This window comes from Chelonus insularis, unplaced genomic scaffold (assembly GCF_013357705.1).
Source record: "Chelonus insularis isolate UGA/USDA-ARS -01 unplaced genomic scaffold, ASM1335770v1 scaffold_303_pilon, whole genome shotgun sequence".
NCBI lineage: Eukaryota > Metazoa > Arthropoda > Insecta > Hymenoptera > Braconidae > Chelonus > Chelonus insularis.
In genome coordinates this window covers 524,166-543,530 of record NW_023276792.1, presented here as the reverse complement: position 1 = coordinate 543,530, position 19,365 = coordinate 524,166, and the positions used below count along the sequence as shown (strand labels likewise).

The 19,365-nt window shown below is 31.5% G+C and overlaps 2 protein-coding genes across 3 annotated transcripts; both read right to left on the bottom strand.

The window, feature by feature from the left end:
- Positions 1-808: 808 nt before the first annotated feature.
- Glut4EF (Glucose transporter 4 enhancer factor) lies at positions 809-14,628 on the bottom strand. 2 transcript variants are annotated; one of them, XM_035093967.1, is made up of 9 exons: positions 14,567-14,615; positions 13,714-14,332; positions 11,818-11,981; positions 8,697-8,980; positions 8,272-8,594; positions 6,541-6,618; positions 3,571-3,671; positions 3,060-3,456; positions 809-2,972 (listed from the first exon to the last, which is right to left on the bottom strand). In XM_035093967.1, exons 2-9 carry the CDS (start codon positions 14,098-14,100, stop codon positions 2,754-2,756), a joined length of 1,953 nt encoding a protein of 650 aa, XP_034949858.1. In that variant the 5' UTR covers positions 14,101-14,332; positions 14,567-14,615; the 3' UTR covers positions 809-2,753. The 2 variants fall into 2 exon arrangements, with proteins under 2 accessions (XP_034949858.1, XP_034949859.1); XM_035093968.1 differs by having other exon boundaries at positions 810-2,972; positions 8,272-8,576; positions 13,714-14,628.
- A 1,811-nt stretch (positions 14,629-16,439) lies between these two features.
- Positions 16,440-18,545, bottom strand: Lipt1 (Lipoyltransferase 1). The gene is made up of 3 exons (XM_035094095.1): positions 17,774-18,545; positions 17,473-17,686; positions 16,440-17,103 (listed from the first exon to the last, which is right to left on the bottom strand). The coding sequence occupies exons 1-3, from the start codon at positions 18,407-18,409 to the stop codon at positions 16,721-16,723; spliced, it is 1,233 nt and encodes a 410-aa protein (XP_034949986.1). The 5' UTR covers positions 18,410-18,545; the 3' UTR covers positions 16,440-16,720.
- Between the last annotated feature and the right edge of the window lie 820 nt (positions 18,546-19,365).

The window sequence follows — 19,365 nt, the reverse complement described above, 5'->3', positions numbered from 1 at the left end:
CGTAGTTACTTTTTCTCTAAATTGATGTTTACCACTATATGATTAACAAATCGATAGCGCTATGTATTTCATATTAATTATCGAGCATGAGATCTAATATTAAATACCGAAAAATTGATATATTATTTGAATAATTACAATCTTCATTTCCAGCGATATATTAATTTTCATACAGTATACCTTTCTAATTTATAATCTTATATTGCAGAAGAATCTCAATTATGGTAAAAACTCGGAAGAACAATTACAATTTACATTACTGCATTCAATTGAATTACAATTAGCAATTAACGTGCGCACTATCACGCCAACTGCTTTCTTCCTCAGTAATGTATTTTATCTCACGATTTACATTAATGTGTAAATAATAATAATCCAATTATAATTATAATAACATTAACAATAATATTCATAGCAATAATAATAATAACATTATTGTAACCTTATTTTACAATTTCGATCATATTTTAAAATTTTTAAAATGATTATGAAGTAAATCGAACACATGCCAATAATTTTTCATATTATGCTTATATAAAAATTTAGATATCATTTTAAATTATTTTCTTAAAAGTAAATTTGTATATTTTTATTCAATCACTTCACATTTCGAGAACACCAAAAAATCACAATGTCATCAATGATTGCATGAATTTCATAATAAGATGAACTAAATAAAAATTTTTCAATTCACTAAAATACACCAAATTGAGTATTAATGATAATAAGTTGATTAATATAAAAAATGATAGAATTCAATTTTTAAAAAAACGTATTTTATCAATAAAATAAAAAAAAAAATATAAAAAATGATTTCGAATATGAAAGTAAATAATTGAATAAAAAACATGATTAAAATTTTTAATGTCGTAATATGATAAAATATAAAATTATTTAAAATTCTCTTATTATCATCACTACTATAGTGATTCAATCACTTAGTTATTGCTAATAATTTTCCTAAACGATTATCATGACAATATCTATCATTTCTACTTTCTTAAAATTTTTTTCTTATAATGATGATAATGATTATGATTAATAATATTTTCAATATCTCTAATTATTATTATTATTAGTAATAGTATTATTATTATTGTTATTTTAAATAGATATGAGATCGTGTGTGGTATGATGTATCCCGGCCAAATGATAATATTCGCACATAATTATTATGCAATAATATAATCTTTTTTTCTCGCTCTCTCCTATTTATCTACAAATTGCATTCACTAAATTATTACAACACCCACAATAATTTTTTGTTAAATTCCTTATGAAATACAAATAATGTATGTTTATATATTTCTACCCTATTATATTTATAAATCTAATTTATTAATTAAAAAAGTATACAATTTATTTTTCAATGTCATTGATACTGTGAATATTGATATCGTAACTATGATTAATTTTATTATATGTATTGTGGACGGTATTTACTTGCTATATATTTTTTTTTTTCGATAAAAACATTCAGTTATCTCCCAGTACTATTTTAGTTTTTCATAACATTCTGATTTGCCATCTTCGTAAATTCAAGAAAAATATTAGTTTATGTTAATCATAGTGTAATTTAAAAAAAAAAAAAATTAATAAACATGTGTAATTAAAAATTAATCAATGGATGAGAGAAGGAGAAAATAATGATCATTTGTTTAAATATTGTGTTTATCAGGCACGAATACTCTACTGGCATAGGACAAATCATACCTCTTGTATTATACGATATCTTTCGTTGTCATTAACTGCAACAATATATAATCATTCTCATTGTACTAAATAAGTGTTTCTCGTGAATATATATCTGTGTTAATTGGTGATTTCTATACAGGTATATATTTAATTTAGAACGCGTAAATCCGCATTAAATCATTATTTATATAGATTTATAAGTTACGGAAAATTCCGCATCATTCTTATAGTTTACGTATTTTGTTCATATAATATATATATATATATGACAACATATATATGTTTGTTTATAGATCTGTACACTGATAAATTCAGTAAAAATAATCATTAACAAACCATATATATTAGTGCATAATATAAAAAGCAATAATTCATTAAATTTTTGTTAAATAAAAATTTCTTATCACGTATCAATATACGCGGTTAATTATCATTATTAATATTATAATTATTATTTGATTCTACTTATTCATTTTATTAATTGTTTTAATCTTTCTTATCTATTTGTTTGTTGATTAACATTTACGCTTTTTTTGATAATCAACATTTCATTTATTTCTCTGGCAGTATGAAACATTGGTGTCTAAAATTATGTTTTTAGTATTATGTTTCGTCCCGTCAAATATCTAATATCAGATTCTTTATTTATTTTTTTTTTTATTTTTATATCATTTTATTAACAACGTGTAGGGCATTACAAGAGTGTAATTATTAAAAAATATATGCAGCCCTACTATAAATTTTATCACGATTTTTTTTTAGTTAATATTTCTTTTATCAAGTTGTACATATTACTCCGTTAATATAAGTTTTGTTCGTTATTTTTACGAAATTGCATGTAATCAATACTCGGCGATTGCCACGATTAAACATCATGATATAACTACAATAAAAACCGAGTAAAAAATTCAAAGAATACTTAAATTGCTTTGAAATGGCAATTGGCGTAATACATTTTTTTAACAATAAATTAATAAATTATAACAAAAAAAATTTAACTATTATTGATAAAACGAATAAACTATTCGTTCACGTTAAGGACGGGACGAAAGTCTATTTTATTCGGCGAACCGAACACAAGCTTTTTTCCATTTACATTGAGTGCACCATTGTTCTCTATTCTCCATCCCATAAATTTTCCTACATTTTTTCGTGTCACCTCTTACCCTTCTTGGAGAAGCTGTCATTTTTCCAATAGCTGTTGTCACAGCTAGTACATTAATATTGTGATGATTCAATTGACGTGAAGAATGTTTCATTGTCTTCATAGGGGTTGCCTATATGGAAAAAAATTTTTATCATTGCCATATAATATACTTGATTTTTTATAAATTAAAAATTTTATAAAATTTACAACCACGTACCGGTGATCTGGGACGAATTGGTGATACTCTGAAGTTAAACAACCTTTCTTTAGTTGGATGTATTACCGTAGGAGCGGAATTCAAATGACTGTTGTTATGATGTACAGGATTATTATTGCTATTGCTGCTTATATTGTTGCTATTGTTAGTATTGTTATTGTTATCATTACTGTTATTGTGATTATTGATGGTTGTAGTAGTGGGTATTGGATTAGCCTCTAATCGTAGTTGTTTTTGATATTCTGGATCTTCATGGGGTGGCCTTGCCATGTCTCTATGAGACATAGTGGGAGGTGAACTCATGTGATTAATTGCCACTTCTTGATAGTAGAATTCTTCTTCATGATCAGACATGTCAAAATCATCGTCTTTGTCACATGTTTTTGATTTTTTGGGCCTGTAACGTCATAAACTTTTTTAGATACCTTGAAATCAATACATGGATCTGCTTTGAAAGCAGAAAAAGAAATTTTTTGTGCTGATTTTAGTTATTATAAATAATTTAACTCACCCAAGATGTGATTGCCGAACATGTTTCTCAATAAGAGGACAAGTGGTTCTAATTTCAGTGCATCCAGGCCACGTACATTTAAACACCATCGTAGAAACGGGCTAAACAAACAAAGCAATATAGTGAGATTAATATTTAAAGTCATATCTTGCTAATGCTTATTTTCCGTAATAGTTTAGAGGGGATTGATGATACCTATGTGAACTAAAAAACATTTCTCATAATAAACCGTGGATGGTGCATAATATTTATGACGCATAGTATTGATAATAATTTTAAGAAGGAAAAAGACGACTATCCGGTCGGTCGACCGGCATGTACGGTGGATCGAGGGTAATGCCCGGAGAATCAAAACAAACCGAGCCCGCCCGTGTGCGTGTGAGTATATACACAAGGACATCACATACGTATGAGCACAGGGCGCATACGTCTTACTGAAGCGTCACTGTATGTTGCTTGGTGAGGGTCGGTCATTGACCCTTCTTTGTGCGCCCAAGAACCCCATCAAAGCCTCTAGTCCGCACAGATCACGCATCTACGTCGCACAGTTAAGCTACAGTGTAAAACCTGCAGGTAACATTAAAAAAATTCTTGATAATAGTAGCTTTGAGTTGACTAGTTTTTCTGATTTATCTGACTAAGATGAATTTCTTTTTTGTCTCGCCCATAGTTTATTATGCAGAATAAAATAATAATAATAAAAATAATTTCAAAAAAATATTACTCCAAAGCATGTATTAGTGCGTGTGGACATGCTATTTAGCAATTAGAAAGGCACACGCACATGTAGGAATGTAAAAAGCTACGCAATTTTATCAGAGCAACAAGGAATACAGAATGTACAGAATCAAAGCTATACCAGCTGGAAGCAACAAACTCGCTTAGTTACGACGCAGGTATAAAAGCAACAAAGAAAATTTTGAGCTCGTTGAATCTTCAATCTCTTTGTCCGTATCTCCCTCAATAGAAAACAGCTGCAGCCTCAAACCTAAGGAAGAATTATGACCACATATAATAAAGGAGGTAAAAACTTGGGGTAGGTGTAATTCCTAAGATACTTGAAAGTTCTTCCAGCATTTTTGTATAAGGAAAATCAAAAAATTTATTCGCGTCCAAGCCTACTGATTTTGGTAGTATGTGTCAGTGCATGCGGGTCAATGACACTGATGGCGCAGTAGGCATCGCTTGAAACCAACTGGGAATAGGGAAGAAATGAACTCGGAGAATGAGTCACGACATTACTGTACGACGTATACCAGCAAATACGTGCAATAAATGAAATATATACTAAAAATATGTATGTATATTTTCCTCTTTGTGTATCGAATTGTAGATAAACAAATGCACTTTTAATCAATTCTATCCACATCATATTGACCTTCATGACATTATCTCTTCTTGCACAAATATTGGATAAAACCTGACACATGCATCCTACGTGTATAAACAACAACAGATATTTTTTACCATCAGGTTTTTCTTTGTATCTCTATGGACATAATTATTGGAAATTCGAACAATGAAACAAAAGCGAAAACAGCCATGATATCTATTATTCTTCCAGATATCTTTCTTGTGTCAAGGCCATCACAGTAGATCTGTCTTTAGAACGGAAGTTTTGGAGTAATTTTCAATTTTTTCTTTTATCAAATATACCCTATATCATGGACATATCAGGTAATGATAATTTTTCTAGCATTCTGAAATCTATGTACCTAATTATAGGTTTGATAGTTGATATACAAGGGCTATAAGAATAATGATAGTTTATACAGTAGATAGAAACAGTGGTGTATGTGTAAACCATTGTGAACGGTATATGTATACCGGTACGCATGCTTGGTGCACTACAAAACTGTCGACATTAGCCCAAGAGAGAAAGTCACCTGCAGGCGTACATGCTTGCCCGTCGCTTTTATGTCGAAACTGTACTTGCGTAACGGCACTAGTGCATAGATATAGTTGCCTACGCCACTACCATTGCCCTGAACTAGACTCACTCGTCAAGTCACACTTGAAGGATTTTTAAAAAAAAAACCATAGCTTTATAGCTATATTCATAAATCTTACTGCAATAAACAACATTCACTGACTGGTATGTTGGCTTTTTGTAATTATCTACGTGGAAAGTGTTTAAAAAATGACATAATTGCTTATTGATAAATATGAATGTTTTTTTTCCCATTTCATAGATGTCGTGTGTACCACGCGGTTTGCCTTGATGATCTAGCTGTTAGTCAAGGACATTAGTGACCTCATCTGCACCACACAAGAGTATCCGAGGTAGTTGCTTAGTTTGAATATCAAGGCCAGAATTATACAACGTCATCGACACAATTTATTGTGTTTACTATTGTTCTAGAATTAAAACGAAATCTTTTGCAACTATTCACATGATTTGCTGTTATGCATATTCATTTGTATGATGAAAGAAAAGCTTCGCAACGATTGGTTTATTGAATTCAGAAACAATCATTTGATGTATTTTAATGGTATATTAAACATCAGAGAAATAATTCAAGTGGACAACCCATCTACAGTTATACTTAATTTAATGAGTTCATTGTAAATACGAATGTTAAGTATATCTCAATAGCAGGATTAAAAATTTTCATTTATGCAGTTGCAGTCTAGTCAGGGCCGCTGTGACCTTAACTTATCCCCACTAGTACCGGCATCTTTACCTTGCACGCGAGCTTGCATAGTCTCTTATCTATGTACTATGTAAGACCGCCGACCACTGTGATCTGCCTCATCGAGAGACGACACGTGCCAGCAATGACGTCACATGCAGTGCAATGCATCTACGCTTAGATTACCTTGCTAACATTTGTACTACATTTCATTTTTTTATAAACATTTCCTTTTCCTTTGTTCCAGTTCTCTACTCTAGGCTCAGTGAATCATGACTGTACTACTGTTCTCCTTATTTGTATCTTTATTAGTTGAATTTTTATTTAGCACACTTACCGAAATACATTTTTCAAAATCATATCCAGTCTTGCTATAGTCTTTCGGACGCTCTTCAGGTTGATTTTTGTGTTCTCTCTGTAAAAGACCCAATTTATTTATTTAATAATAGTATATCGGAACCATTGAAACAATTATTTTTATATTAATTTTTATAATATGCATCTATTTATTGACAATATACGTGTGTATATATACATGTCTCGAGGACGGTCAACGAACCGCGCAAGTGTCAGTTCCGCGAAAGTGATGTCAAGGCCATACGGACGATTTAAAGACCATTCACGCTACTGGTATTTGTGAATTTATTTACCTGAAGGTAGGTCTTCAGAAAGTAAAACGACTCCGCAAAAAACTGACGCATACTGTGCGTATTTAAAAGCCTGCTAGGAATTATTATTCTTAGGATATAAAACACACCCAGCATGATCACGTTATATGATGAAAAATTATCATTGTGCATAAATACATATTTTTTATAATTAAAAAGCTCTTAAAGAGCTTTTAGAGTTCAGAATAATAATTAGTTAAATTTTTTTTGTAAATTATGGCGAGCTTTTTCCAAAAAAAATTAAATAAAAGCTTAATACCAACTTAAATAGCTGATAATAAATTGGATTTTAAAAAGCTAATTGTAATGATTAATGAAACCTTTCAAAATACAGCAGAATAAAATTTTTAAAAAACATTCTTTTCATTTTCAATTTTTTAACCAATAATAAGTATCTCGTAATCCTTTTTTTCTTTAACATAAAAAAAATATTGAAATATGTTTGACTTTATCATTATCAATTTTTATAAAGCGTCAATTTTTTTTTATGATATGTAAAGTTAACAAAAAAATTTATATAAATTTTCTTATCAATTCAATAATCACTTTAGAAAGAGCTGTATATTTAAATTCCATTTTATTGATAAGATATTTTGAGTTACAATTAGTAGATAAAAAATAACCTTTCTTAAAGTTTCTTTTATTGTCATTGCAATTTTTTTTATCTGTATAACATTTATTTGTAAATATTTTCTTTAAATATGCTTTTTTCTCAATAATTATTTTTATTTTTTAGAATTGTTTTAAAATTTGAATCTTATCAATAACAATTCCTGAAATTAAATAAGTTTACCATAATCGGAGAAAGAAAATATTAATGTTTTTTCATGATTTCTTTCAATTAAACTTTAGCACGTTTTTTAATTTTGAAAAAAGATGCTATTCTATAATTAAATCCATGTCCATAAAACCATTTTTATTTTTGAATAACATGACAGTAAAAATAGATAAGAACTCATTAATTAGAAAATCTTCATGGGGATCTCAAATCTTCACGAGTTATTTTAGGATGTTATGTGACTACTTTAAAACGGATCCCTAATCAAAAACTCCTCGCGTGTTGAGGTGTTTTGTGGATTAGAAACTATTAATTTCTATTAAGTAACCAGTTTCGTTAAAAAATTAAATAATCTTAAACAGTGAAATATGTGGAAATTACGTTGTCTATATGTATAAATAAATTAGTAATAATAAATAATTGATTTGATTTATACTATGTAATATTAAAAGAAATTTTTTTTCTCACTTAAAGCATTTTTTTTTCGAATACTTGTTATACAAAGAAAAATATAAATATTCATCAAATAATTAGAATGGAAGATTATTCCTCAGCACGTATTTTTTATAATTCAAAACAGAATTTTCTCTACGTTTAAAGAAAACATAAATAGAATACTAACCTTCTTTTTTCTAGGGTGCATTTCCTCAAGGTAATCAGTTACAATGCCTTCATCAGAATTGGGAGTGCTTCCCGATGATCCGGACAGATTAAACACAAAAGTATGTTGATTCTGGAAGGTTGGAGTAGTGTTAGCACTGCTACTCCTAGCATTACGAGAATTTGGCCATGCTGTTGCCTGTGAAGGCGCACCCTCATCACTTAATGGCGGTGAAGGGGTTCCAGTGCGCCAAGATGCATCACAGCTGCTGCTACTATTCGATGTACCACTGGCTCCAGGAGATCCCACGATGACGGTATCTCCTCCTTGACCCATCCAATAACCTTTTATTAACTTACTGATTCACTCAACTTTCCCCTTACTTGACATTTTAGTCAAGTGATAAAATTACATAATTATACTATATAAATAAATAAAAATCTTACGATAGTTGCTAGTGTTGATATTGTTCCTAATGCTATTGTTACTGTTGTTGGATTGGCAGTGAGCTGGCTGAAAGGAATGGTGAGGACTATGTGGTGAACATGACAATGACATCAAGACGAGGGCGGCTGTACACTCGTCCATGCAGTCACCACGTTCATTTGTGCGACATCCTTCACGTCCACATCCATGTCCATGTCCAAATTTTATATTACCATCTACTAGCCAGCCATTTGGGTATAAACGGTCTGAATCATTACCCGAACTTGGTCGACGTTTCCTTGATCTGTCAAGCAATTTAAATAACTTGTGAAAAGAAAGCTAGGTTTTGTTCAAGGCTACAATTTTATTTAAATATTTTTCCAAATGAATATAATAATGATGAAATAATTAAATAAAATGTTTTTATTTTTACAATGTCATGATTAATGATGTAATAAGATTTTTTAATTGGGAAAGAACTTTCAATTTTACTGCTTACATATATGAGATAGCAATGAAAATTTTTTTAGAAATCTTTTATTATATTCCAAGTGTTACTATAACAAGGCTAGAAATCCTTAAAAGTTTCACATTTAATTATCATTGTTTAAGACTAGACTCGATAACTGTTAATCTTAATTACGTGGTAAGGATGAATGTGTACACATGATAATAATTAGTAAAGAAATTTTACACTTTCATATGACTAATTTCGCTTAAATTAAATCACAGGTTTTGTGTTAACATGAAGAGTAAAATTTTAAAAAATTAATAATTTAAAAATTCTTCTATGCTTCTTTCACAATTGGAAATTTCATTATAAATCGAAATTGTTACATACCATTTTCATTTCTATAATCTTATATAATTATCAATATCCATATTAACTTTTTAGAAAGGAAGCTAAACTAAACATTCAACAAAAATTTCATCCATAGTAAGAAGACTGGTTTTTATAAAAATAAAATAAATTCCGTTTCCATTAATTTCTTTATGCAAGCTGACCCATGGATATGAACTCTTCAAAAACGTGGGCGGCAGAAAATAAGGGTTAATATTATCAATAAAAATTTTTTACTCAGTAATACTCATTATGTAGGCATTTGCCCTTTCTAATTGTTGCAAAATCTCGACCATGCGCGTGAAAGAGTTTTACGAAACAGTGTCATATTACGACAAGGTAATCTGGGAAAGTAGGTCGGTGAAATGCGCTCAATGCTGCTTCTCTCATGTTACTATCCAAATTTCTTACACATATATGTGTAGAAGAAAAAAAAATGAAAAGAGAAAGATAAAATACCAAATATACGTATAAAAGGCCATAATATATCCTTGCTCACTTTCCCTGGCATCCAACTAGGTCAGTAACTTTAAATGTCTTCAACTGAATTTTAAATTCTCTCTTTTTTTCTTTCATTTCAACCTACTGCATCAATTACTACTGGCCAACAAAAATGAATCCAATTCTCTAAAACATAATGAATCATCATGTGTAAACCAATGAGTAAATTCTGACTTTATTCGTAATTGTTGCTAGCAGCATTGACCTAGTTGCTCATAGTGCTCATAGTATATATGTATCTCCAGAATATATAGACTGCGAGACCTAGAGAATTAGGTCGTGTATATGGGGCGAGGCGGAAGTTTTGCGGAGGTCGACCTGGATCGAGCGACTGCTTTTCGGTCACAAATACCCTGGATAACCTCCCTCAAATAGTGTGACCTATTTCGTGTCCTCATTTCAACAGGAAGAGTAAAACTGGCCCCATTAGATACCAACATTGGACTTAATTTATTATAAGTACAGCAAAATATTCAATTCTGTTGAAATAATTAAAATAAATTGATAGTCAGTACTTTTTGCGTAACTATGAGTGCATCTATTGAAGCAACGCCATGTGCCACATTTATTCGCTTAGCTGTGCCAGAATATGTTATACACTGACGTTAAATGCACGTGTGTATTAGTGCACGTGCCAGCAGCAGTAGCATGCGCTAGGCAGCTTACTAATGTAAACTATAGGACACTCGTATCACTCGTGCGATGCTTTGTCCCACTTTCTGTCTTCCTCTTCCTTGTTCTAATGCAGATGTTTAGTATGTATTTGTACGCAATTTTACGCAGTAAATTTTACTACACTCTACTGAGTTATTTACTTTCTCCTCCACTGCGTTTTTCTTTCAACTATCCTCCAAGCTTGTATCACAGATTAATGGTGTGTTTGTATCATGGATACATAAGAGTTAGAATGTGACCCATTTACTGCATATAATGGTGTGTCCCTAGAGTAGCTGTGAATCTGTATATCTATGACTACACACATACACGCAGCTGCTGCATCGATTGGCCTCGATCTGCTTGGCCTAGCAAAGAACGACCCTGTAATTTTGTCGTCGTTCTAACTCCCTCCTCCTATCCCCCTCCTGACCTTCTCCTTCACAAAGGTATCTAATATATTTTACACCGCAAAAACCATAAAACTTATTCGTTCACAAGTAACACTTGTGGGTTTTTTTAAATGCTCAGTTATTTCAGTACAAAATGGAGTTTTTTACTGCTGCTGCTCATCAAAAAGTACTTTTTTTTTTAATTACTTATTCTAGCTTCTATGTTTGATCAATCTTGGTCTTGGTTCTTGATAAAACGTCTAGTCATTTAAAAGTCTAGATAAAAGGTAATACAATAGGCATTTTTGTAAAAAATTAATCAATAAGGAAATATCTTTGTGATATTGCACTTGACCCATATGTATATGCATGTAACTCACGAGTCATGAGCACTATTGATTGACCTAATTTCAAGAAACCGGCCGGCTCTTTTACGCCGTTCGGTTCTTTTCCTTATTCCCTGTACATAATGTCATGCTGACAAGAGGAGTATATTATTATAGTGACTGCCGCGACCGAAATTACATAAGTTAACCTACTGACTCAATTGTCAGCGATGTTCATGTAATACATTCTTCATGTATCATTCTCACATCTGTAAGTTTAAAAAACGACAAAAACTCTACATCAATAATCAGACATAAATTGATGATAAATAAAAATGATATTAAAGGTGAAAATGATGATGAAATATTGAAGAAAAGGAAAAGTTGTGTAGCAAATATAACTCAGCTTTTAGTAAATAAAACTTACCCAGGAACATGTGGCACATCTATAGAATGAGACGAAGCACGTTTTCGATCTCCTGCCATGTCTGCTAATCGAGCAAAATCGGTATCTTGATCAGCTAATCTGGCGCTTTTTCGTGACTCCAAAAGTCGGATTTCGTCGATGCGTTTTGTTATTTTTAATGGTTGCTAAAAAAATAGAATAAATCATTTAATATACAAATTATTGTTTTTTCTATTTATTTTGAATAGGTGGTATTTATAAATAGGAGTTTTCTTTTAAAATATGATCTTGTGATTTTCATGGTTTGGATAAATATATACAGATATGCAATATGTATTTATAAAAGTTTGAGTAAATGATATTATGTGACGTGATTCAGAACACCTGTTACATCAAATCTTTATTTTCTTTCTGGGATAATTAAAACACCTAATGAGGAGAAAAGAAACAAATATGCCTTATTTTCGATACTTTGTTCTTGATTACTTTACAAATATTCGTTCAACAAATGCAAAGAAAACTTTGTAAAAATAATTAATTTAAATGAAAAAAAAAATTCATATGAGCTGATAATAATTTAAACACGATCAAAAGTTAATATTCAACAAGTAAGTGAGAAGTAATAATCATACTTAATTTATTTACAATATAAAATTGATGAATTTGAAAGTATTGAATATATTCAAAACGATCTTTCCGGTTTAATTACATAACTTCATATTTTAACAGTAAACAAATTAACTCTACTGATGTGTAAAGGAAATTTTTCCAGACTAAAAAGTGAAAAATAGAGAATGTATTACCAGTAATCTAATAATCTTTATAAGCAAAAATACCAAAAATGAATGCGTAATAAAAGGAAAAATAGTGGGGAAACTAGTCGGATAATAATAAATGACGTCATTGCCACTGTGTGCCGAGTGTTTACGTCAACGGGATTCAACACATTTGCGCATCAGCATCGTAAGCATTCTCTTGAACGCTGTACCGGCTCAAGCAAGCTAATATGTATATAAGTAAACTCTTTTACTCTTTACTTTGATGACTACACTTGCCAGGATGCACTTATGTATAAGAATATACTGTACGTATGTAGGCGCGCCAAGACATGCAAACGGTATGCTACTTAGATTGGATTCCTCTGTCATACATATATACGTATTACAGTGTATACTATGCTACGTAAAGCCGGCCTAACTCGGAGAAACATTCAAGGAAGCAGCTGGCAGTTGGTTGGTTGGTTACTTGTAGACCGGCAGACTAGGCCGGCCGGCCGGCCGGTATTCTATTCTCTACTATTATATATCCCACAACCAACTACGACAAATCTATCTTTGGATTCTCGCTTAAGCAACGAAGGAGTTGCTTGCCTAATCAATTTCAATAAGTCTTTGATAGTTATTTTACCATGACACTATTCATTATTTTTTGTTTTATTTTACTCTTTGTTACATTTCCATCATGGCAAATTGTTTTTATTTGTGCTGCGTACTTCAATGAAACTATGTAATTTCCAATGATTACTGTAAAAAGTTTAGGAAGTTGGAAAAAAATATATAAAAATAACCGCGCCCACCTAGCGGGACTTAGAAAGTTATGGTTACTCAGTTTTCTTTCTCTTTTTATGCTCTACACTCTCGTAACGGCTTTTTATTTATATATATGTATATATAGATAGGTATATATGAATAAATTTATGAGCAGAAACAAATATGTTGATATGCGCCCTGATGCGCTCTATATTTGTTGTCAAGGGAGGCCAAACTATGTGCGCAGAATCGTCCTCCGTAAATAGGTGACCTATTTAATAGTAGAGACGATATAATAACAATGACACCTTCATTTATTCAAAAGTACCGAGCTCATAAAAGATGGAAAAAAAAAATTTCCAAGTTAGGATAAACGATTTATACTCACTTCTTGTCCACCAATGGCAACTTCAACTTCTTCAAGGTGCTCCTTGTGCTGAGTTACTTCGGCATGGATTTCTCTACCATTATAAGTCAGGTATACTTTCTGTCCAGGTACGAGACGCGCATTAGTGACAGAACCGAAGCCCGGCCCGATGAGATCACGATCTGCATACTCAGTGCTAGGGCTTGGCGGCCGGCAATCTCCAGGTAGAGGGTCAAAATGTACTGAATAACGAGTTTTAGGGGTTATTCGAAGGCCAGATTCCGGCGAGGCCGATGCCGGTGTCTTTACAGCATGAATAACACCACTGTAATATTTCCCATCACTTCCTGGAGCGCATACCCTCGTACCAATGATGCTACGCTTGGCTAATCTCTTTCCGGTCGACATTATTGACACTTTTTTCCAATAAATATTCACTAAAATTATTACAATTTACTACAAGTCTTATTTCTTCTTATAAAAACACAACGCTATAGTATTATTGCTTGGATTATTGTTTCTATATTTTCCTTGCGTGATAACGTCTGCACTTTTTTCGACATTTTGTTTACGAGTCACACCAACAAAAGCACTTAAATATTGTAGTTTTATTTTTGTCAAATATAAATCAGTGAAATTTCTGAAAGAATAAGAATCACTTTTTACCAACAATCTGTTACCACCTACAGCGTTTTCACTGTTGCGGTAGGAACGTGCGTTGGCATTTGTCACGACGCTCTCTTCACTTGATAACTTTTTTCAACTTCACAAATAATGATAATATTGTATGTTGCACTATGCTTACGCATAATATTTTCAACATAAAGGATTTATACAATAAATGACGAATAAACTGATTAAATAAAACAATTACAAAGTGAAAAAAATGGGCCAATGTTCTATCAACATGTGACGCACAGCTGAGCGGACCGGGTGGGACTGAAGGCACGACTTAGAAGCGGCTTTCACTGCGTCCGCCGGCCGGTCGCCCGCTCACCCGGGAAAAACAGCTGATAGATAACAACAAACCCACGTGACCCGGCCTCGTACTCTTATTGGTGCGCTACCCTGACCTACTTACTCCTATTGGTCAGGCTACGCGTCGAGGACGCCAACCGAGAGAGACAGCAATAACGAAAAATCGTAGACTAGATCCAATCCAAAGCTAACTGCTCACCAAGACCTTCCATTTTCTCTTCTTATCCTACTACACAGTCCAACTAAACACACAGCAGCATCGACGATGGACGACGTCAATGACAATGACGATGCCATCGACAACAACGACATGGATTGAGCTTTGACATCTAATCGTACTTTCAGAGCGGCTTTGTTCAATTGTCTTGATTCTTTTTCTTAAATTACATGCTTTGTTATCTTTTAATTCTATAAAACTGTTACTTTGACAGTATAATATCCATACTGACAGCTAAAATTATTCCTTTGTAACTTTCGCTTTTCTCAACTTAAAACATATTTTTATAGATTCTACTGTTACTATTATATAAGAATGTTTTTTTTTACTAATTTGATGTTTTTTATCAGTATTGCTTCCTTTAATGAAAATTACTTTTTTATTTCCTTTGTGTTCATTAGTTTTCCAAAGATAAGGAAAAAGTTGAAACGTCATTTTAAGATCATTGTCGGCTTGTGACGACATGATTTTAGAGTGAGAGAATGAAAAATCTTTTATTTAAACCTCCCCTCTACGATAATATATATATATAGTACTGTATAGTGAGAGTGTATATACTATTTTTTACTACTATACCCTTATGCGGCTACAATATTCTATACCTTCAACTTTTCTAAGAAATACGTTCTTTTACATTGGATTTTAACACCGACCATTTTCATTTGATATATGAGGAAAAATAAGATATAACTGTTGTAATTATTTACAGTAGATGCTTCCTCGGAAATATTTACAATCAACAAGTTACAAATATTCTTTAAACTTCATTTATTTACTGTACTTTTATAAATAAAGACAACAATATTATTGTCGTAATTTCGCATTTTCATTTCGGTCTCGGTATGTCAGCTGGAAACACCAGTGACGAAACAAACAACATTGGAGAGTCTGCAACAGTAAAGTGCATGTTTTCCCTTTCTCTCTCTCTTTCGCTCCTTAATTTTTCTCTTCCTTTCTCACTCTTACTTCTCTGTGCGCATGTATACTCACACTCTCTCAACTTGTTCACTTTATGTGACTTTGCCTCCACAGAACAATGCGAGTATGGACACAAGTTTTCCCCAAAATCAGGAAGATAATTTACCAAAGTTTAAATTAAGTGAAAACACGAGAACACAAATATGTCTTCCACATGTTCTGTCGAATATTTTTATCATCAAGGCACATCGACATGAACATTTAATTTCAATGCCTCTGACTCTTTGTCTTATTCATTCGTATTGATTACAAAAAGGTAGTAATATTAATACAAAAGCCGAACAACAAATTTAGGGATAAATGCAGTAGAATTTAGTTGATGTACCGAAATGTAGAAGAAAGATAGAGAGGAAAGAATAATAGAAGAAAACAAAGATGATTAATACATCTCAGTAAATAAATTAATGAGTAATAGACAGTAAATAAGACAAAAAGAATTGAAAAAACTAAACAATAAGTCATAAAAGTTTAATACGAAACAAAGAACATGAATCAGTAGCAATTACATTAGTATATAATGATTTCTTCATTATAGGTATATTGACTATCAAAAAAACGTTAAAAATACCAAATGTAAATGGTTCTTTACCATCTCAATGGTTTATATTTATTTTTGTGTAGTTACGTAATATCTGACTATGTAACTCTGCCAAAGCTTTGATGAAAGCGTAGACAAAATGGAGACTAAACATACCACAGATTTTAATATTAACAAGAATAATTATTTATACAATTATTGATGTACAATAGTATTTACAATTTATTTTGTATAAAATAAGTCATTACTAATTAATATATTATTATACTTTTTGAGATTGTTCTTAAGAAAAAGAATAATAATATAACGATAAATATTTATTGTGTCGCTGCTATATTATTAGTTTTAATATTTTGAGTAACATCAACAGGTACACATGTACATCCAAGTGCAGAAATGATTTTATCAGTTACTTTGTGATTGTACTTTGTACCTCGAAAATTACTTATTACACTTGCTTCGGGATTAGTAGTTTCTTGCACTAAATCCGAGGGTAAGCCCAGTTTTATATCCTCGACTATTCCATTCTTCACTTGAATTGTCAGATTGAGTAAATGATAGTGTTCGTTAGCAATTGGGTCAGTTGTGGTTGTCTTTTTTGTTATTACAGGCACTTTAAGTAATCGATTAATCGTGAATTTAGGCGATTTCCCATAGTTCCATTGCCATGATTTAAATTCACTTCTAAGTTGATTAAGACCTGAATAAAATCAACTAAGTAAATAAAAGTGAGCATAAAAAAATATAATTATCATTTATAATTAAATTGTAATTATTAGAATAGCTTATTTTATAATATTTAAACGATTGTAATCGAGAATGTATGTGTAAATACATAGATTAAATGTTCAGCTTTGATTTATGTCAAGGTAATATGTATATAATATAATTTTTAAAAGTGATTTTAATCAATAATAAGTTACCAGAAATTTTTTTTTTAACCAAAACTTTTTGAAATTTTCAATTGTCTGTTCTACTTATTCCGTAATGACAAAAAATACTTGATAATGTTTCACTTATATCAAAATTACAATTATAAATGTATTTTTTATTCAATTGGAAAGTGTACCTGGGAACCAATCTTCAGTAGGATTGATCATTTGAAAACCTTTTTGTTGCTGAACGAGATAATTTCCTCCATCTTCTAATGTTAGGGCCTTAGTACGAAGGTACTCCCAGCCGATAGCATTTACTAGATTACCTACTTGGATATGAGAATTGAGGTCAGTTACATTTCTGACGGGTGAACATGTAGACTCAGTAGCATTAGTAACAATTCCCTGCTGAAATAAAAGAGAATGAAGATAAAATTAAAACACATATTCAACGATAATTTATATAATAAAAAAGATGATGAATGAAGTATTTACCTCCTTTCTTTCTAATGCTAAGCTCAATTTCTTTTTATTCACATCAACTAGCAGTGTACAATGATGATAAGCATTAGGACGACCCAATTTAGCAGCTGTTCCAGATATTTTATAATCACCATTAACAACTATATCTTCTCGTTTATTAATATAAGTCTTTAGACCCCATTCTCGATACAAAGCTCTTGAAATTATCTCAAGATTATAGCGTCTATTATATTGTTGACGTGGGGTAAAGAAAGTCATGTTAAGATTTCCGCTATCATGATAAACTGTTCCACCACCACTGTTGCGTCTGGCTAGTGCAATACCATCATCATCTAAAGCTTGGTAGTTTGATTCCAGCCATGGATTTTGATGACGTCCAATCACCACACATGGATTGTTTCTCCATAAGAGTAGTACGTGGTGATTTGCAAAACTATAATTGCGATAAAACCAATCTTCCAGGGCCAAATTGGTAAAAATATCATTCGATTGTGATATAAAAACTGATTTTCTAATCGAATTTTCATCAACAATATTAACATTGCTATCATTTTTATTTGTGCCCATGGATAGACTTTGACAAATTGATATATTAGGTAAACCTTTGCTTTTCAAAACATTAACAAGTCTTCTCCCAACAACAGCCATGTTCTTGAATCGAATTTTTTTAATCAGTCTTTTATCAAAATAATATACAAAATTACTTACAAAATAATAATTTTTTGTAATTTTTTTTTATTTTTATATGTTAATGATCAGTCTTTATAATTTTTTCACAGCAATATCACTTAATCTTTTTATTTTATTTTTCTTGATTATTTATATCTGCTATATCATATGTAGACTATTTTTCAATGTTTTGCTTTTTTCTATTCTAGATAAATTGCAAAATTCTAATGAAAACAAGACATAGATACGTCACTTTGACTTGCTGTAATAGAGATGAGATAATCGTGAAGAGCAATGGTTTGATGAAGCCACTTCCAAGTTTGATCCAGGGTATTGATACGGTATCGGATACCCAAACAGTCTCGGCAGTCTTTTTGCATTCCTCTGTGTACTGACAGTTTGAATAGAATAGATTAATCAATAATATACGGCTCTAAGTAGTAGGTTTTGAATACCAAAATTAAAGTAAGCTCCGAAATATAGCTGTTTCGTAATAATATCTTCAGACACCAAAAGTTGCCAACACTTTTTACTTCGTGGCTCGAAGTACAACTAAAAGTCTTAATTATTTGTATTTAACCATTGAATAAATGATAATATTTACTTGTATATAAAAGTGGCAGAACTATAATATCGAGTCGCTGATGTGACTTTAATGAATAATTAGTACTTTCAGTAAATTTCGTATTATATGAAGAGTCTGTGTGCTAGGTAGTGGAAAAAAGGTTTCGCGAGGTTATCAAACTTGACAGCGCAAAGTACAGCTGATCTGCGTGGTGTCCGTGCGCAGTGACACTGCCCTCGCTCACATATGATTCGCGTGTGCGTATTCCCCCCCCCCTTCTGTAGCCGATGCACATGCATCCATCGTATTGATACAAAAATTACAGATCAATCTGTTGATGAAATCGAGATTTTTTAACTTTTCACTTAGC